This window comes from Spodoptera frugiperda, chromosome 4, assembly GCF_023101765.2.
Source record: "Spodoptera frugiperda isolate SF20-4 chromosome 4, AGI-APGP_CSIRO_Sfru_2.0, whole genome shotgun sequence".
NCBI classification, from domain to species: domain Eukaryota; kingdom Metazoa; phylum Arthropoda; class Insecta; order Lepidoptera; family Noctuidae; genus Spodoptera; species Spodoptera frugiperda.
This window is the reverse complement of record NC_064215.1, coordinates 1852288-1873774: the sequence shown is the minus strand read 5'-3', so window position 1 is coordinate 1873774 and position 21487 is coordinate 1852288. Positions and strand designations below refer to the sequence as shown.

General features: G+C 44.1%; 1 protein-coding gene across 4 annotated transcripts; it reads left to right on the top strand.

Moving 5' to 3' along the window:
- Positions 1-4075: 4075 nt before the first annotated feature.
- LOC118272402 (alanine aminotransferase 2) lies at positions 4076-20530 on the top strand. Of its 4 annotated transcripts, none has more exons than XM_035588890.2 (11): positions 4076-4233; positions 4305-4498; positions 5973-6062; positions 7010-7104; positions 7609-7799; positions 15122-15324; positions 16565-16693; positions 16864-17070; positions 18294-18437; positions 18513-18627; positions 18701-20530. In XM_035588890.2, exons 2-11 carry the CDS (start codon positions 4316-4318, stop codon positions 18847-18849), a joined length of 1506 nt encoding a protein of 501 aa, XP_035444783.1. In that variant the 5' UTR covers positions 4076-4233; positions 4305-4315; the 3' UTR covers positions 18850-20530. The 4 variants fall into 4 exon arrangements, with proteins under 4 accessions (XP_035444783.1, XP_035444782.1, XP_035444786.1 ...); XM_035588889.2 differs by having other exon boundaries at positions 5953-6062; XM_035588893.2 differs by lacking the exons at positions 4076-4233; positions 7010-7104 and having other exon boundaries at positions 4452-4498.
- The last annotated feature ends 957 nt before the right edge of the window (positions 20531-21487 follow it).

The window sequence follows — 21487 nt, the reverse complement described above, 5'->3', positions numbered from 1 at the left end:
CATATTTTAAGTATGTAAACTAAATTTTATAATATATTAACTTTATACTTTAATGTGCCATGTTTCTGCGAATAAAAGATTTATTATATTTATTTAAAATTCTTTAAATTTACATTTTTAAATACTATACATAAATAAAATAAGTAATATTTAAAAATATAAAAATAGGAGCCGACCAGTAGCGGGAGCATGGTCCAAGCCACCGGTGGTTAGGGCTCCAGAGACAGAAACCTCCTCACAATACGTGCCGTTTCGAGGAGTACTGCCTTCTGCATCAGGCCCTTGATCCATCCGCCTAACTCCAGCCTCCTAAGGTGGTTGTCGAGGCTGTTGGGTATTAATCCGTTGGCCGACAATACTATCGGCACAACGATAGCCGAATCCACATTCCACATGTCGACAACCTCGTGAGCCAAGTCAAGATATTTTATTTGTTTATCTTTTTCAGCTTTCACGAGGTTCTCGTCATGAGGGATGGTGATATCGAATATCATCGTGCGACGCGCTTGTCGGTCTATCACCACTATATCAGGTTTATTGGCTACAATAGTCCTGTCAGTGATGATAGATTGATCCCAGTACAACGTGATATGGCCGTTTTCGAGAACTGGATCGGGCGCATACTTGTAGTATGGAACCTCAAACTCAACAAGTTGGTAGTGCAAAGCAAGTTGCTGGTGGATAATCTTGGCCACCTGATTATGTCTATGCAAATATTCACCATTAGCCAAACGACCACAACCAGAAATTATATGTCTTATGGATTCACCAGTACCCTTAGTACGAGTTTGCTTTACGTTTAAAGTAATCAAAGCGAGAGCGTGTTCTGCGTTCTGATTGGCCGGTTAAAATAAACCAACCAATCACAGCGCCGAACGCGCTGTCGTTTTGTAAACTTTTAAACTCATACTAAGGGTACAGGACTACGACATGCCCGACATATGTCAACGGTCCCATCCTTAATAATATATTTCCGGTAGTTATTCGTAAGGATAACTTCGTCCATAATTGCACAGACAAATCCTTCAGTTTCTCCAAAGAGATTACTGAATCGTAGCCAAGATACGGACGCCAGAAAATCTACACTGGGTCCATGAAGGGCCCGGAAGAAGCGTCCGTGGAGCTCCTTGCTATGCCATACCTCCTTTCGGTCATTGACGCTTAGTACCACAGGTTTGCGCCAGTTCTCTTTTGCTAAAGATAGTGGAGTGAATCCATTGTCCACTGCTGCTACTTCTCGATGCATACCCTCGTTTACTTTCAGGAAATATTCCCTGAGGTTGCACACCTCACGGTTATGGAGGGTCTTAGCATTTAATAAGCCTCGACCCCCACACTTCCGCGGGATGTACAACCTCATGATCGATGAACGAGGGTGATACATACGATTTGCAGTCAGCAGTGTTCGGACTCGCCTATCCAGGGTGTCAAGTTCAGTCTGAGTCCACTTGAGTATACCAAAAGAATACATCAGAACCGGCATGACCCAACCGTTATAGGCTCGCACCTTGTTTCCGCCTGATAATGAACTTATCAGCACTTTATTCAGGCGGCCAAAGAAGCGTTCCCGTAACGATTGTTTCATGTCCGGTCCATTAATGCCTAATCCCTATATAACCCGATAACTTGTAAGTATCATTTGCGGAGAGCGTTCTTAGTTTTGTGAAATCTGATAGTTCTAGACCCTCAAATTCCACAATCCCTCCTCGCTTCACATGCATGACAGCACATTTATCTACTCCAAATTCCATTCTGATGGAACTACTAAATTTTTCAGTTATTTTCAGAAGTTCAAAAATTATAGACCAATTACATGTTTACCAACGGTCTATAAACTTCTTACATCTATTTTGAGAACAAAAATAACAAAACATATTGAAAAACATTCCATTATGTTTGTATCTCAAAATGGATGTAGGAAGGGGTCTCGTGGAACTAAGGAGCTACTCCTCATTGATATGGTTGTAAGCCAACAGGTTCGACGGTCCCGAAAGAATTTGTCTACATGCTGGATAGATTATAAAAAGGCGTATGACTCTGTGCCACATACATGGCTCATGAGGGTGCTGGAGTTGTATAAAATAGATGCAACTCTACGCGCCTTCTTGCAGTCATGTATGAGGCAATGGAGTAGGTACTGTGCCTTGCTATCCGGGATGTAGACAAATCCAAGGGAGTGAAGAACCTGTAAGGATAGTGCGAGGAATATTCCAGGGTGACAGTCTGAGCCCACTATGGTTCTGCTTGGCCTTGAATCCTCTCAGTACTTTATTGGAGGCTTCAGGGCTAGGCTATCCTTTGCGGAGAAGGGGTCTAGTCATATCCCACTTGCTTTACATGGATGACCTCAAGTTGTTTGCTCCAAATAACAAACAACTGATGGAACTACTGAAAATAGATTTATTATTATTATTATGTTATAAATAAAAACCGGCCGAGTGCGAGTCGGATTCGTCCATGAAGGGTTCCGTAGCAGCAATTAAATGACATAATATAAAAGTTATATAATATATTTTTTTAATGTATCATTTCTTAAAAACTAATAATATTATCTTGTTCAAACCAACGAATTTTCGTTGAAAGTTTCTATTGAAATCTATGTATAGCCGAATCCGAAACAGGTACCTACCGAAACTTCCGTGTCCGGTAAGCACCTACGTTAGGCGGTAGGTGAGGACGCCGTGACGCCTCTCTAGCCACTCCTCAAAGAGGGGACTTACCGCTGCTATAATAGCGAACCCAAGTTTCAAGCCATGCTAGAGGCTCATATTCATGAGCAGCATACCGCGACACACGACGCGGCGTGTTGAACAATTACGTAAGCCGATACCATAATATAAAATCTATAGCATATATTTTTTTTAGATTCATTCTCTTATTTTAAAATTTAGAGGGGGGGTGGGGTGACTCACTTTTCCTCTTTGAAAGCGTCTATCTTTCAAACAATTGATTTTGACGTAAAATGGTTTTAGGAACCCTAAAGCCCTGTCCATAAAAAATTTTTTTTCAACCACTTCCATGTATTTTTTATACGAAAATCGAATAGCGTTTATCAGAATACATCAACATACAAAGTTTCAACTACGTAAGCCTAACAGTTTCGGAAATAAGTGGCTGTGACATCCGGACGGACGGACAGACAGACACACATGACGAATCTATAAGGCTGCGGTTCCACTGACGCGGAGCGGGGAGGAGAGGGTTTAGCGGTGCACGAATTGACCAATCATTATGCTCCAAATCTCCGCTCCGTTTCAATGGAAAAGATTTCGAGCTCCTCTCCGCCCCGCTCCGCGTCAGTGGAACCACAGCCTAAGGGTTCCGTTTTTTGCCATTTGGCTACAGAACCCTAAAAAGGTAGGTACCTAACAAGTGCTATAGATGCTACTGATAAAAGCAATTTTTTGTTGTTGGTGCTGCTGTTTGTGAATTTTTATGATTACGTATCAATTACGTATGATGATGATAAGTATATTCTTTTTTTTTTGAGATTAGTTAAATTTCCGCTTTGATTAGACGTTTGGGAATTCTGGACCTTCTCCCTCGTACTCATGTCACACTTTTTTAACATGCGGTGTGCAAAAAACATCTGTAAGCTGAATTAAAACTAAAATCAAATGTATTATTAGTGTAGCATGGATTTCCGCAAAGTAAAGCCTGAGGCGTTGTCCTAATAGAACGCGAATGCGCGATCATCGTAAGTTCGCGCGAATTTTACTCGTACGAACGCGCGATCAAACATATTGAACTCTATAATAGGTGTCCTAAATGACAATCGCACGACGCGGTCGCGCGACTCAAATGTTTGAAACTCTATTCGCGCGAACTTAGTTCGTACGAACGCGCGATCAAACATATTGAATTTGAATAGGTGTCCTAATTGAAATTCGTGCGGAAACATCGGAGTGGTACCGCGCCCGCGCCCCTCTCGCCCCAGCCATCCGTCGTCAAATCGCGCGAGCAAGATTCGCGTAATCGCTTATTCGCGTTCTATTAGGACAACGCCTGATTCTATTCTATATACGTTCATACTTGCCTATGTGCTCCTGCCAGTCCTGGCTGTTGTACATAGATGAACTCTTTATTTTGGCTTAGTTAATTGTCAATGTCTCATTTTACTGTCAGCCAACATATACCAAAATTTTGATCAATCTTGCCCGTGTCTAAGATTTTATATTTTTTGAATCTTTTTATGTTTTAACCGTTTTGAAGGCAATTTTAATTGGTAAATTTGTAAGTAAAGATATATTTTGGTGTATCACTACCTGCACTCGACTCGTTGTCTAATGATTGTTGTGTGACAGAATGTGGCAGAATGTGGCAGTCGACGGCGTCTCGCCGGCAGTTCCTGCCCTCGTGGTGCATAGTGATTATTCGCACCAAGTCGCAGGGATCCCTTACTTTGGAAAATTTAAACCCAAACATCATAAAGCTGCAGTATGCCGTGCGAGGACCTCTTGTCATCCGTGCTGGTGCATTGATAAAGGAGCTGGCAGGGGTAACTCCCAATTAAATGTTTTAAGTTAGACCTGCAAGAGTTGGAATTCAATAAAATGTTTAGATCCGCCGGTAGTTTCCTATATATCGCTTGTCACTAAGGATACAACTGGGCTACGTTTGACAATACAACAGGTGTAGAGTAAAACCCATCACCCTTCTTAGATTTATCAGTAGGTACCGTACCTATAGAAAACAGTTAATTTGCAGTTCAGTAGACACAATCGTTATTCTTTATTTTTACTACTTAGAATATTTTTTTTTACTACTTAGTTTGGAGTGGGTGTTCTAAATGTTACGAGTTTATTTGATATTACTATTTGTAACTATACACTATAAGTAATAATGTATCAGAGAATATGACGATGTTAAAATGATAGTTTCTACGAAGACATATCAAAATTCAAATTCAAACTCACATTCATTTATTTGCAAGAAATACATATTTTACAAAGGAAGATCTTACAGCCTAAAGTCATTGTATTTAGCCTGCAAGCAAGCGTGCAAGGTATTACATTACAAATTAATGTCACCATTATAAATTACATAATCACAATATTTGAGTTATCATAGTCAGACATATTCTTTTATAGTCATATTCTACATTTCATTATAGTCCTTTTATTATTACATATAGATCAGAAAAAAAAGAAATAAATTCCTTAATACTACAGAAACATCAGGCCTGTAGCCACTCTGTTAGTTTACTTTTGATTAGATTAGCTTGTAGTAATCTCAGTAGTTAGGTAACTTGTTATGTTTTTTAGTTTTCTAAAAAATATTTTTTAAGTATTCTCGCTCTCTTATTTTAAAAGTTAGAGGGGGGCGGGGGGGGGGGGCTCTCATTTTTCCACTTTCGAAGCGTCTATCTTCCAAACAATTGATTTTAACGAAAAATTGTTATAGGAAGCTCAATGTCTTTTTCCTCCATTGACACCAATCACGGATAGGTTCGCTGAAAAAATAAAATTGGGAATTAATTCCATATACCTATAGAGTTGTCCATTTAATTTTTAAATTTATAAATTTTGAAACAACGGGTACCAGAATTCATCAACCTCCAAAGTTTAGTTTCGGAAAGAAATGGCTGTGACATACGGGCGGACAGACGGACGTATCAAATATATGAGGGTTCCGTTTTTTGTCATTTGACTACGGAACCCTAAAAAGGCACATACTTACACTCGCACTCGTTCACGACCCAGCGCAATTGTCGCTTTAACATAGATGGGCACATGTGTCCGCCGAGTCGTAAATCAGTCATAGACGCCAGAGTGTCTACCGTGTGTAGATGAAAACAAAACAAGATGGACGCGAACGGGACATTCAATGTCAGAGCGACATTCTAGCGCAGTGTCGTGAAGGAGTGAGAGGGAAACAAATGAAATGACAAGTCAACTGCGCCCGAGTCAACTGATCGAAATAGGCTTCAGGGTTGCATAATGTCGTAAATAGTATTTATTATTTGTTTACAGGGATCTAGTAAGCCTTTCAATAAGGTCATCCTTGCAAATGTGGGAGATGCGCAAGCTATGAAACAGCAACCTATCACCTTCATCCGACAGGTGCCTCCGATTATTGTTCTACGTTGACACTTTACGTACCTACACTCTACAGTTCGCACTCACACCGATCTATCTACATAATCGATGAACATTATTACAATCATCCCCGATTTATAAACTCGGTAAATGCAGTGTAAAAGCCCCACTTGAGATTTTTTTCTCGCAACTGATTTTAAAATCTGGACACAACGTTTCCAAATTTTTCGAAAAACAAAACACGTACGGACTAATAGCCGGGATGCGTGCGTCTCGAGTGGTTCGGTTACCCCGCCCTAGGGTAGCCAACCGTACTCTAAAATAGAGTCTACGCGGGTGTCGTGCGATCGATGGTCCTTTACGGGGCGCCTATTTGGTCAGCTTGTCAGGCGTCCGACGTTGCAGAACGAAAGTCTATCGTCTGCAGCGGAAAATGGCCATCCGTATCGCACGAGGATACCGAACGGTGTCCTTTGATTCTCTATATCATGTAGGCGTACTCTGTAGCACTAAGAGAATACGCTAAAATACAGAATAAATAGAGTATGTGCATAATATATTTAACTTGTATAATATGCAAAAACTCATATGTAATCAGAATGAAAAAGTTGTCACTGTTAATATGTTGGTATCGCCAATTCCCCAAACTATACTTAAATATTCCTGAACGACAAATACAATTTCTTCAAAAACTATGAAAAATTCTTTAAAAAATATGAAATGTGCTGCAAAAAGTACAAATAATATCTGTTTAAAAGTATAAAATAAATGATACTTTTTGGTCAGTCTGTACTTTTCTTTATTAACTCCTTTAAAATCGCATATAATCAATTTGTTCTAGAAAAACTTACCAGCCCTAGCCCGCTCAGGTAATGAATACTGTAACTGTTCGGCCTAAGCAACACAATGCTTAAATAAGATTTACTCAGCTACAAAGTGACGCTTTTTAACTTTGATTTTGTATCGCTTAGGTGGTCGCCTGTGCGTCTTATCCGAATCTCATAAAGTCGGGCTCAATGCCGGCGGACGTGAAGCAGAGAGCAAAAGATATACTCAAAAGCTGCGCGTGAGTTCACGACATAATACACCGTGAAATCGTGTTTGTCTCGGTAAAATATAATTTTATTGTTAAAAAAAATAGCTACATGTCATTGCCGGGAAAGCACTAACATTTTCACGACGTGTAGTAGAAACTGAAGAGAAGAGGTAGCGCTTTATTAAAAAAAAAAACATTATTTGGAATCGACCGATGTCCCCATTACGTCACGATGTCGTCAAAGTGGACGGTGCGGTAACGTGGCCACGGCGGCATGCTGACGCGACGTCAAGATACACGGCGCTGCACGTCGACGTCTCAATGTGTTGTTAATTAGAATGACAAAAGTCGGATATATATTTCATTACAGTACGTACGTACTAATCACAGGCAATATTCTCTGCCTTTTTTTATTAAAATCACGACTAATAGGTAACGTGCCATGTTAGCACACGTCTCACGTTGTCGTCCTGACGACATCATTCAGATGTCAGATGTATTATATCATACTCAGTCATTATTAAAATATTGTAGTGGCCAGTCAGTGGGCGCGTACACGATGTCGCACGGCATCGAGCTGATCCGGCGCCACGTGGCGGAGTACATCGAGCAGCGCGACGGGCACAAGGCCAACTGGCAGGACATCTGCCTCACTGCGGGAGCCTCCAACGGTATCAAGCACGTCTTGGAACTATTCTGCAATAAAGTCGACTGCAAGCCTACCGGTCAGTACTAATATACTTGCAACTGTTATACTGCTACTGTGGAAATTATCGTTTTCTTTTTCTTCTCCTATAATAACATCTTCTGATTTGTTTCGTTGCGGGATCCAAGATAGTCATTCATTTCCCTGGGACGCGGCGGACTTCAGTGCTACGGTGTTTTCATGTTTGTATCTACTGTAGATCCTGGCTTACAGGAGTTGCAGCGGTATGGGAGGTTGTGGCGGGCTTGTCCCAAAAATAAAAAAATCTGTTATACTGCAGTGTTTTTAATGGTTGACATTATGAATAGATATCCATCCTAGAGGCTCATATTTATGAGCATTTTTTTTGAATAAGTTCCATGTATGTAGTGCCCCCCTTTAATTTGTAAACTTATAAATTCGAATAGCGGTTAACGAAATACATCAACCTACAAAGTTTCAACTATGTATGCCCAACAGTTTCAGAGATAAATGGCTTTGACATACGGACGGACGGACGGACAGACAGACAGACAGACATGACGAATCTATAAGGGTTCCGTTTTTTGCCATTTGACTACGGAACCCTAAAAATGGGAATCACCTACGTTTGCATCCGAAGTCGCTGGTAAATTTTACAACCTCCCCAGGCCGCACAGCCATATTGATTTTATATGTTAGAGTCATAGTGATTAAATTGCAATTATTCATAATGAATTAAATTTTGGAGGCTGAGTCACCCTCGTCCGTAGGAGAACACCCATAAAAATGAACCCCTACACGTGGCCTCTGGGTGGTGCTAACCATGTGACACTCTGGTGGTAGGCTTCGGCCGACGGCATTATGACCACCCACTGAGCAAAACCGTGTCGCCAAGCGGCCTAGCCGTGTTCCGCCACGATGCTCGGTGAAGCCGTATGAGAGGATGGGTCGAGATGTTTGCTCCACTATGGGTAGACCGGTCTGGCGCGTGCTGGTGTTGCTTCATCGGGTGGCCAGTCGCGGAGGGTAGCGGGATCCGAGGCACGGTGCACCGCTGGCCGACCGCAGATAGTTGGGGGCCCAATTAGCGTGCTAGCCACACGTGAAAGGCTGCTCCGCCATCTAGCGAAAAATCCCATGGATACGCCATCGTGCCGGTTGGCGACCGGACGAGAGGGCCATATCCATCGGTTATTCATGGGGGGGGCTCGGGCGTCCCCGCAGTCTCCAGGCTGGCCCCCCAATGATGTAGCTAACTGCAGTGCGCGTCTGGGGTCGCCTGTGTGGAGGAACATTTCACTGCCATCTTCTCAGCAACCTCACACTATTAACATGAGAACCAGAGCAAAGAAAAGGGTAGAACAGCGGCTGCACTCCCTCTCCCTCAAAGTGCACCTCTCAAATATTCAAGGCTTGCACTCAAATATCAACGCGGTCCATCACCACCTCGAGACCGAGAACCCCACGCTCTTGTTTCTCTCGGAGACCCAGATCAGATGTCCGTCGGACGTATCATACCTGAACTACCCAGGCTTTTCCCTGGAGCACAATTTCGTTCCCCGTGCAGGCGTATGCCTATCTATACGTCCAAGACGGCGTCTGTTACCGGCGTCTCCGAAACTTTGAGGACCCCAGTTTTTCAACCTTGTGGATACTGGTGGACACAGACATGGAGAAAATCCTCTATGCCTGTGTCTACCGGTCGCACAACGGAGATTTGGAGACGACCAGATTAGCGCAACACCTTGTGGAGATGGCGGATGCGGCTCGGCAGAGGTACCCTTCGGCCCAGTTGGTGTTACTGTGGGACTTTAACGTCCATCACCGGGAGTGGCCGTTCCCATACCAGTGCACTGACCATGCTGGGAGGGAGGTGCGTAAGCTTGCGCTGACGCTTGGCCTGACCCAGCTGGTCCATGAGGCCACAAGGGTGCCCGATGTCGACTCGCACACTGCCAACTGCTTAGACCTTCTGCTGACAACTGATCCAGACAGCTACTCGGTGACAGTTTCTTCACCCTTGGGGAGCTCTGACCACTGTCTGGTGAAATGCGTATCCACACACTCCCCGCCGGATCCTTGTCCCAGAGGATCTCGGCGGATGTGGCGGTACAAGTCAGCAGATTGGGATGGGATGCGATCTTTTTTTGCATCCTATCCTTGGCGGCCTGTCTGCTTCTCTACTAGTGACCCGTCAGCTTGTGCGGATGCCATAACGGGGGTGTTGCGTCAGGGCATGGAATACTACATTCCATTCTCGGACGCGACATATTTCGGTGGGACTCGTCCATGGTTCGATGCCGACTGCAGACGTGCTGAAGCGCGAAAGCATGCGGCATACTTGGCATGGGCGGATGAGAGGCGTCGTAGGGCTGACGACACTCTTCAGAGGAAGAGAGCCTATAACCGGGCTGCCAAGTCATGCAAAGAGGCATTGCGGATGGCTCGGTTCAACCACATTGGCCGAATAGGGAACAAACTGGCTTCTTACCCAGCGGGTAGTAAAGCATTCTGGTCCCTGGCCAAGGCGGTTGAATCGAACTTCTGCCGCCCTTCACTCCCACCTCTCCTGGGGCCTAACGGGACGCTGGCACACACCGCGGTAGAGAAAGCAAACCTGTTTGCTTCTCTATTTGCGGAATCTTCACATCTCGATACTGGTGGCGCTTTGCCTCCTTCTCTCCATAGAGTTTGCGAGACGAATATGTCAAAAATTCGTATACGACAGAAGGAGGTATATAAGACGTTGCGTAATCTCGACGTGAACAAGGCCAGTGGCCCCGACGGAATCCCAGCCGTGGTTTTAAAAACCTGTGCGCCTGAGTTGTCTCCAATCCTGACACGCCTGTTTCGACTTTCCTTGGAGACTGGCCAAGTGCCGCTTGCATGGAAGCTGGCCAACGTGCAGCCTGTGCCCAAAAAAGGTAGTCGTGCCGACCCTAATAATTACCGACCAATCTCAGTCACGTCCATACTCTGCAAGAGTATGGAACGTGTACTTAACAACAGGCTCCTGGCATACCTTGAAGGTAACGACCTCCTCAGCGATCAGCAGTATGGGTTTCGCTGCAACCGATCCACTGGGGGACTTTCTTGCGTATGCCACCCACATTTAGAGCGAGGCCATCGAGAAGCACGGGGAGGCAATAGCGGTCTCACTCGATATATCGAAGGCCTTTGACAGGGTTTGGCACGACAGCCTTATCGGCAAGCTTCCTGCATATGGACTTCCCGCTGATCTGTGCAGATGGATTGCAGACTTTTTTTTTTTTTTATGGGACATGCCGGTAATCGAGCAGACGTATTACCTGATGGTAAGCAATCGCCGCCGCCCATGGACACTTGAAACACCAGAGGCTTTACAAGTGCGTACCGGCTTTTTGGGAGTTAGGAATTTAAGGGTTGTTGTTCGGGAATGGGGATGGGGAAGATTGGGAAGGGGGAATTGGGCCTCCGGTAACCTCACTCACACAACGAAATACAACGCAAGCGTTGTTTCACGTCGGTTTTCTGTGAGGCCGTGGTATTACTCCGGTCGAGCCGGCCCATTCGTGCCGAAGCATGGCTCTCCCACACTTAAAGACTTCCTAAGGGATCGATCAATTCGAGTAGTCATTGATGGCTACTCGTCTGACCAATTTGGCATCAACGCCGGCAGGGGTCAGTACTTTCAGCAACGCTCTTTTTGCTGCACATCAACGACCTGCTTAAGCCCGGTATCTTTGGGTATGCAGATGACAGCTTAGTTGTTGAAAGGTATGTGTCCGATGCGCGGACTAGCGGAACACAGATTCAGTCTCTAAGAGAATCCATGGTCGAACGGTTGAACTCGTCCTTGAAGGCGGTCTCTGATTGGGGTGACGCCAACTTGGTCAGGTTCAACGCTACCAAAACCCAGGCGTGTCTATTCTCTGCCAAACGGAGTCAATTTCCGCTGGCTCCGACTTTCCGAAATGTATCCGTTCCAATAGCGGACCATCTTGAGCTTCTGGGCGTAACTTTATCGCCAACGCTAAACTTCGGCTCTTATATAGAGTCGAAGGCGCATCTTGCTGGTAGAAAGTTGGGTATCCTCTCGAAGGTGAGACGGTACTTCTCACCGAAACAACTGCTGAGCCTGTACCAAGCGCAGGTTCGGTCATGTATGGAGTACTGTTCTCACCTTTGGGACGGCTCGGCTAAATACCAGCTGGATGCGCTCGAACACATTGAAAGGCGTGCCAAGAAGCTCATCAATGATGATGCGCTTGTGGAGGCCCGGCTTCAAAGCCTTGAACACAGGCGCAAGGTCGCAAGCCGTTCCGTTTTTTACCGGATACATTTCGGAGAGTGTGCGGGGGAATTGCACAACTTGATTCCTCCTAGTCCTTTTCATCATCGAACCACAAGACAATCGGCGAGGCGTCGCCGCTTCATGGTAGATATCCCACCCACTTGCACGAAGCACTTCGCTTCAAGCTTCCTTGTGCGAACTGCTAGGGAGTGGAACTCCTTGCCGGAGTCTGTGTTTCCTGATGGGTATAACCTGGATGTCTTCAAGACCCGAGTGAATAAGTTGCTTATGGGCAGACGTGCTCCACCGTAGGCCGCATCATCACTTACCATCAGGTGAGATAGCAGCCAAACGTCAACTATGGAATGTAAAAAAAAAAATGACTGGTCATTATAAATAAATGCTAAATTCACTAGACAGTGTTATAAATTAATCACTTTATCTGGACATTATTCATAATAGGGAGTCCAAAATAGTCATAGTAATAATACATGTGTATCTCAAAATGTCACAAGAGCCTTACTTGTAAGAATAACTTGTAAAATTCTAATAGCGGTTACCGAAATACACCATCTTACAAAGTTTCAACTATGTAGGCCCAACAGTTTCGGAAATAAATGGCTGTGACATACGGACGGACGGACGGACGGACAGACGGACAGACGGACAGACGGACAGACAGACAGACAGACAGACAGACATGACGAATCTATAAGGGTTCCGTTTTTTGCCATTTGGCTACGGACGCTACAGTCGAAGACAAGTTTTTACATTCAATATTCTGCACTTAGGGCCTATGCACACCACGTTTTATAAACGGCCGGCAACCCGCGTCGCCGGCCGTTTTTCTCCTACAGTGCAGTCTGTTGTCGTTTGTATCGATACAAACGCGCGGCACCAGCGCGTGTGTATCGATAACACGCGCGTTTGCATCGCTTTCGTATCGCTACACACGCGTGTCTGTATCGCTACACACGCGTGTCAGGTGTGCAAAGGTCTACAGGCCGCGTCTAATTTGCGTGCGTATCGCGACTGTAGCGATACAGACGCTATACGCACGCAAGTATCGCGTCTGTATCGCTACAAACGCGCGTCGACGGCGCGTTTAAAAAACGTGGTGTGCATAGGCCCTTAGAAGCAATAGGCACTAATCTTTTAAATACTAAAAAAGGGACAGGGGATATATAAATAAAACACCAATATTAGTATGAAATATGTATTATTCATCTTGAATAATTAGGAGAATGTCATCTAACAATTGTGTAGGGGGTCGGGGTACGTATATTTTCTTGGTATCTTTCCCAACTGAGATACCATGTTATTACAGGCTGAGATGCACGCCACTGACGAATAACTGATAAAATCGCCTCATCTTCCAAGACTCTTCTGGTAATAGAGTTACTGCGACCAGTCGCCATCGTACAATTTACACAGCGATCCATGTCGTCAATATCCGATTGATAGGCTTAAATAATTGTCCAAAATAGAGAGTCAGGTAATTATTTAGAGATGCAAGATCCGTCAAAAAGTCCTTTATAAAGCCGAGGTCGTGGGGTTTAACAATAAAACATGGAAAATACGTGCGCACTCAGAACGAAACACAACGAACGAGTGTCATCTGTCAATCGGTGACTGACTGATATCAGACAGAAGTGTTGTAAAAAGTTTAAATCACAGAGTACGTTATACATAAATGATTAAATAATCATTAATGTTTTATAACTTAATTTAAGTTTTCTCGCTTCCCAGATAGAAACAAGGTACCATATTTTGTGATTTCCCTTAGAAAAAAATTACGGTTTTTTTAATATACATTTCAACTAGTTAACTGCTGGGCCCAAAAGTCCCCTTCTCCTTTATTAATTTTTATTCAAAATTCTAATAGCGGTTACCGAAATACACCATCTTACAAAGTTTCAACTATGTAGGCCCAACAGTTTCGGAAATAAATGGCTGTGACATACGGACGGACGGACGGACGGACGGACGGACGGACAGACGGATAGACGGACAGACGGACAGACGGACAGACGGACAGACGGACAGACAGACAGACAGACAGACAGACAGACAGACAGACAGACAGACATGACGAATCTATAAGGGTTCCGTTTTTTGCCATTTGGCTACGGAACCCTAAAAAAGTCTATGACAACTGTGCTGCAGATGTGCATTAAAATATCTACAATTCTTCAGCTTTCTGATAAGGTATAACATGATATGGAATAATTTGAATTCTTTGCCAAAACATTGTTGAAGTACTACAAGGTAGTAATAAGAATATCGATATTTAAGCTTCAAATTTAACTTGAGTCAGATAACAAAATAAAACAATCTAAATAGGTAACAAATGAGGTTTATTATTTATTTTTACAGTACATGTTCCACATGTCCGCCCCTGTTTCGCACACACACATAAAAATCCATATTAAAATGGCTGCTTTCTGGAGACTGTGGTATATATACGAGTAAGAAGGAAGGGCAAGTGACTGTATGGACTGATGAAGTTGTCTCGGAATTATTATTAAATGGTACGGGTTAGCGTGAAATTCGTATTCGTGTTAATATTATGTCTGGGTCAGCCATTTAGCCATCTCCTTTAATATGCTGTGCAACAAAAGTTAGTGACAGAACCGAATTGCTACAAAACCGACTCCACGTAGTCTTGTTTGTCCTACCCCCAGAGTGTAATTCAAAATCGCGTGGGGCCGCCGGAGGCCCGCAGTGCCGGAGCCATGACAGAAACCCTGCCTGCTGCAGGCTGCATATTTGTTTGCATGCTGCGCGTTTTATTACATTATCCAAGTCTTCGAAGATAGTATATAAAATTGCTAGTTAATGTGATTAATTTTGTGTCATTTGTCACTTTATCTAAATTGAGTAGACGTTATATATAATTGCTAGACAGTATATAAATTATCAACATTTATTACTTTGGCTGTAACATATATGATGAAGGCTTATGATTATGGTTGCACTAAGGCGCTTGATGATGATGAGACAGTTTTTAGTTCCTTCCGTAGTAACAAGTAGGTACTTCTGGCTGGTTTTCCAACAGATCACGCGTTTGAGCGAGGAAATTGTTATTTGTTTTGTACACATTGCAGGTATCATGATACCGATCCCGCAGTACCCGTTATATTCGGCCACGCTCACGGAGTTCGGGATAGGTCACATCCGCTACTACCTGGACGAGGACAAGGGCTGGGCGCTCGACATCAACGAGCTGGAGCGGTCCTTCACGGACGGCAGCAAGACGCACGCCGTGCGGGCCATCGTCGTCATCAACCCCGGCAACCCCACCGGACAGGTACACCATACCACGCCATACTATATACTATACCGTGCGGGCCATCGTCGTCATCAACCCCGGCAACCCCACCGGACAGGTACACCATACCACGCCATACTATATACTATACCGTGCGGGCCATCGTCGTCATCAACCCCGGCAACCCCACCGGACAGGTACACCATACCACGCCATACTATATACTATACCGTGCGGGCCATCGTCGTCATCAACCCCGGCAACCCCACCGGACAGGTACACCATACCACGCCATACTATATACTATACCGTGCGGGCCATCGTCGTCATCAACCCCGGCAACCCCACCGGACAGGTACACCATACCACGCCATACTATATACTATACCGTGCGGGCCATCGTCGTCATCAACCCCGGCAACCCCACCGGACAGGTACACCATACCACGCCATACTATATACTATACCGTGCGGGCCATCGTCGTCATCAACCCCGGCAACCCCACCGGACAGGTACACCATACCACGCCATACTATATACTATACCGTGCGGGCCATCGTCGTCATCAACCCCGGCAACCCCACCGGACAGGTACACCATACCACGCCATACTATATACTATACCGTGCGGGCCATCGTCGTCATCAACCCCGGCAACCCCACCGGACAGGTACACCATACCACGCCATACTATATACTATACCGTGCGGGCCATCGTCGTCATCAACCCCGGCAACCCCACCGGACAGGTACACCATACCACGCCATACTATATACTATACCGTGCGGGCCATCGTCGTCATCAACCCCGGCAACCCCACCGGACAGGTACACCGTGCACGTACACCCACTCACACAGGCTCACACTGCATTATGTCACACGATCGATGAAAACATTGTTCGTATGACTAGTAATGGACCGATCCTAAAAAATAAATTTTCGTTCGATAAGGTAGTCTCTAAATCTAGGAGAAATAAAAGTAAAGTTATATATACTTAAAAAAATATTTAGAGACCACTGATAATCGGTGAAGGCGAAACATGGTGAGAAAACCCGGCCTTATAATTTATAATTATAAGTTTAAAATCGCCAACCCGCATTAGCCAAACGTGGTCTTTAATGCTCAAACCTTCTGTGTATGAACAGAGGCTAATGTGTTCCATTGTCAGCAATTAACGCAGATTAAGTTTTGTTAAATAAATCACCATCGTGAGCCTCTATGTATACGATCCCTCCCTATATGCGAGTATAATACCGATTTAATATCATTTTGTCAGGTTCTGAAACGTGGTAACATTGAGGACATAATAAAGTTTGCACATAAAAAGAACTTACTTATATTCGCGGACGAAGTGTACCAGGCTAATGTGTACGACAAGGACAGTAAGTTCTTCTCCTTCAAAAAGGTGGGTGTTTCGCAGTTGACCACTACTTCTATAGATTTAGATTGGAATTAATAAAACGAGTACACGTTCTCAACTTAGTCACAAAGTCGGTAGCCACCTCGGCAATATCAAATAACGTAGTTGTAGTAGTAATATCGATGGGTGCGTTTCGTAAGTTGGTGCGTGCGCAGGTGATGACGGAGCTGGGCGCGCCGTACAGCTGCTGCGCGCTGGCGTCGTTCATGTCCATCAGCAAGGGGTACACGGGCGAGTGCGGGCTGCGCGGCGGCTGGATGGAGCTCTGCAACATGGACCCCAAAGTGCAGGAGCACCTCTACAAGGCCATGTCCGCCATGCTCTGTCCCCCCACTATCGGGCAGATCGTCTGTGATTGCGTTGTACGTTGTAATAAAAAATCTTAACTGGTATTATAAAATATTTAACTTTTACCTACTATACCCAAAACAAATAGAGTAGGGTACATCAGAGGGCAAAATTTAAAAACTCCATCAAGTTTTAAAAACGTGCGATGCATACGATGCGGGCCTGTGGACGCGTACCGTCACACTGCAGGCGTTCACAATCCGTACTATCTTCAACGTTGAGTAGCACCTTCAGGCGTGACCTGTGAACGATAGACAACTCCCATGCCTGACAACTTACGGTAGGTCATTTATCGTTATGATAAGCTCCGGAGGCCCCACATTGCTACCCTGGCTCACGCCCGACCTAGTAGTATATATAACCTATAGTAAGGACGAGATTCACAGCCATTGCAATCTACATACTGCTGGCGATCCTTCATATAGTTAGCAAAAAACTGCAGTAGATGCAACGTACACCAAATTTTCACCAGCTTTCTTAATAAAATATCATTCCCTACAGTATCAAATGCCTTACAAAAATCACAGTACGCTGCATCCACCTCCACTCCAGAGTCAACAAACGTCACCACCTGCACCATAAAGTTGAGCAAACACGTCCTGGCATGACGCCAATCGGCATTGAGCAAGCGTGGTGATTAATGCTCAAGCCTTCTCCGTGTGAGAAGAGGCCTTTGGTCAGCATTGGCCACTTATAGGCTGTTGATGATGTTCTGGTCTGAAACCATGTTGCGCATCCGACAAACGAGCACGTACTTGTCCTTGCACTGAGCACAGAATAGCTGACTCTAGCACTTTAGCGGGCGTCGACAGCACAGCCACAGTTCTATAATTACAAATATCCTGACCTGATTTCCCTTTAGGTATTGGGACAACGGGCGTCATTATTGTCGTTAATTCGTTTTGTAGTAAATTGAAGTCCGTCTGTAAGTCTGTCTGTATGAACGTGGTAACGCAAAAACAACTGGATGACTTTCTATATGGTTTTCACGAACGAAGTTTTTTCATGCAGGAGAGAGCCATCGTTCAAAACGAATCGGCTGGCTCGACTGAAGTGATAGTGACCAGTGTGATATAATGATTGCGTTATTATTTTGCTCTGTGAGTGAGCTTGTCCGAGGCCCAATCCTCACAGCCAACCCCGAATCTCTAAAAGGCCAGCAGCCAGCGACGCACTTAGGTCTAGGAAGGCTGATTTTATTGGACATGTAGGTAACTTTCAATTCGGATGTTAACAGGCAAAAACCCCTTGCTGCGGTGAGCCATCGTACGAACTGTGGGAGAAGGAGAGGTGTGCCGTACTGGACTCATTGAAAGAGCGGTCCGAGATGATCGTGCAAGCCTTCAACGGCATGAAGGGGTTCAAGTGTAACAAGGTGCAGGTAAGCGAACATAATGGCACTGGCAGACTCGTACGTTGTACGATCAGTGTGCTTATCATATTACTGTATCAACAGGGTGCAATGTACGCTTTCCCGCGCATCGAGTTATCGAGTAAAGCGGTAGAGGCTGCCAAGGCAGCAGGGAAAGCCCCAGACGTGTTCTATGCCTTCAAACTCTTGGAGGATTGTGGTAAGTCATGCAAAGTGCGAGGCGAGGGACGACTTGCCAGACGCGCGCTTTACTGGTCACCGTGTCATTCCAGGTATTTGTATAGTTCCCGGCTCCGGCTTTGGCCAGAAACCTGGCACCTACCACTTCCGCACCACCATACTGCCGCAGAAGCCCCTCCTCAAGGAGATGCTAGATACTTTCCAGAAATTCCATCAAAAATTCTCCGAGCAGTACCCATAATGGCCAGTGTTCATTTACTGTGTAAATACCTAGGTGTCAGACGGGTTTGTAACGAATTAATTTATAGAGAGATGTGCTAAGATAGGTTGCTGTGGATGCGTTTAGCTTTCACCAATAATATTCATTGGCACGCATATCACTGGTGGAAACGGACTCAACTACGCTATGTTTTTTATATGGAAGATATTTCTTACTTTTCCATCAAACGTAATTGTTCGAGTTGCGTAGTTCATGTTGGTGCCGGAGTGAAGTACACTGCCTGTGAGGAGAACACGCACTGAGTCGCATGGAAGTGTGGAGACTGCAGTCTTAATTCAGGCACTGTTCTATTGGAGCGAAGTAAATTATCTAGTCAATTGGAAGCATTGCCATTAATATATGGAGGACTGGCAAGCCATAAAACCAGAACTGTCAGCGTCAAAAATCTTCGAGATTTTGGATGTTAAGTGTCACATACCCAAAAAACATTATATGACAAGAGTGTGCGCCCTGCCAAACTCAAGGAGCCAACTGTTGCGCGATAGTCACCGCGTCGTGTACCCCGGAATGATGCTCATGAATATGTGCTGCTGGAACGGCTTGAAACTAGTCGAGTTCCTCGTCAAACAGTTACGTGAGTAAACCGAAAATTATAACAGTTGCCTTCTACAAACTATCTAATTATCTTATACTAGCTACTTCCGCGCGGTTTCACCCGCTCTGCTTAGCTCCTATTGGTCATAGCGTGATGTTTTATAGCCTATAGCCTTCCTCGATAAATGCACCATTCAACACAAAAGGAATTATTCAAATTGGACCAGTAGTTCCGGAGATTAGCGCGTTCAAACAAACAAACAAACTCTTCAGCTTTATAATATTAGTATAGATCTATAACAAAGAATTCTGGGGTTAGTAGTCGATTGGGAAGAGCGCATTGAAGCACTGTGTAAGAAAATGAGAGGTCATGTACTAACTCCAACTGTCAACTTGATGCATATAACTCGTGGGACATATCTACTAGATTAATTATTATGGTTATCGGCTTACTCACGGTAGTCAGTATGACGGCTATCAGGAGCAGTGCGACTGTCGCTGCGTCGTGTGTGGCGGAATATTGCTCATGAATGTGCGCCTTTGGCATGGCTTGATTGAAACTAGTCGAGTTCCTCGTCAAACATTTACGTGAGTAAGCTGATAAAATTAATATATTTTTAGTAGTAATTTAGCATGTCACACGCAAGTTATAATGCACCTACTCTTATTAAGATATGATATATTTTTTTGAGGTTTTGTACTGACAACGAAGTCGCTTAGGCTTCAATAACTGACACTTGTGAGTCATACTGCAAATAACATAAGATTTGAACACTCCCTCCCGTTAAATTGACGTTTAGTTCTCTATAATTATATAACCGTAAAATGTAACAGGCCAAATGAAAGACTTCGTGGGAGAAACTCTCTAACGTGTAAAGTATCTATATTCTGAGACTCTCCTCTCGAGTTTACAATGAGGTTCCAAAATAAATCGAAAATGAACTTTTCTTGCGCAAAATATTTTACTTCAATTGGTATAACATCTCGGATGACATGTACTCTATATTGGGACATTGTATTTTTATATTTTACTTATGTACGTGTTTTTGATGTTTTATTATATTGACTTTTCTTTGATTGTGTGATATTAAATATATATTTGTCATTATTTGCTTATTTATCATTCTTGATTTATACAGTTTTAAATATTTACTTATACAGAGTGTCGAGGAAATAGTACATACGACATTCTGCGATGGATGTTAGCTGGGATAAGGGATAAGGATTAATTTTTGGATTAATACGTTTGCAACAATAAATACAGGGTGTCCAGTGGCAGATTTCAAACTTTGAACAAACATAGTTTCTAAACGCAATACGTTAGAGGACTGCAAAAGACGTGTTTAGAAACGCAAATATTGCGGATTTTTTTGTAACTATGGAAAAGTAGAGTGGAGGGCACCGCGCTTTTGCCATCGAGGCGTACATTTCGAGTGGATTTTCGGTGACTGAAGCTCGCCATCTAATTAAATAATCGTTACGGTACACATTCTTTAGTGATAAAGCCCATTTTCACATCGGAGGATATGTTAATAAGCAGAATTTCCGTTATTGGGAAGCCTAAAGTAACAGTCTGGTGTGCCATGTCTGCATCTGCAATCATAGGGTCTTAATTTTTTTGAAAATGAACTTGGCCAAACTGTAACTGTAAATTCAGAGAGATATGCCCAGATGATAAATGACTTTTTCAGACTAGAACTTCAGAGTAGTCCTTCTGTCAACCGAAACACATGGTTTCAGCAGGACGGGGCTACAGCTCATGCTGCTAACGTGTCCATGAATGCAGTGCGGCAGTTATTCCGTGAACAAAACATATCCCGAAACGGTACCATACAGTGGTCACCTAGGTCACCCAATTTAAACCCATATGATTTTTTCTTATGGGGATACTTAAGATCCATGGTTTACAAGACAAATCCGAGCACTGTGATACAACTTAAAGAAAATATTCGAGCCGAAATAATCAGAATTCCCCAGTCGCTCTGTAAACGCGTTTTTGAAAACATGCGTGCTAGACTCGAAGAGTGTGTAAGACTCGAAGGCCGCCATTTGGAGAGTGTAGTTT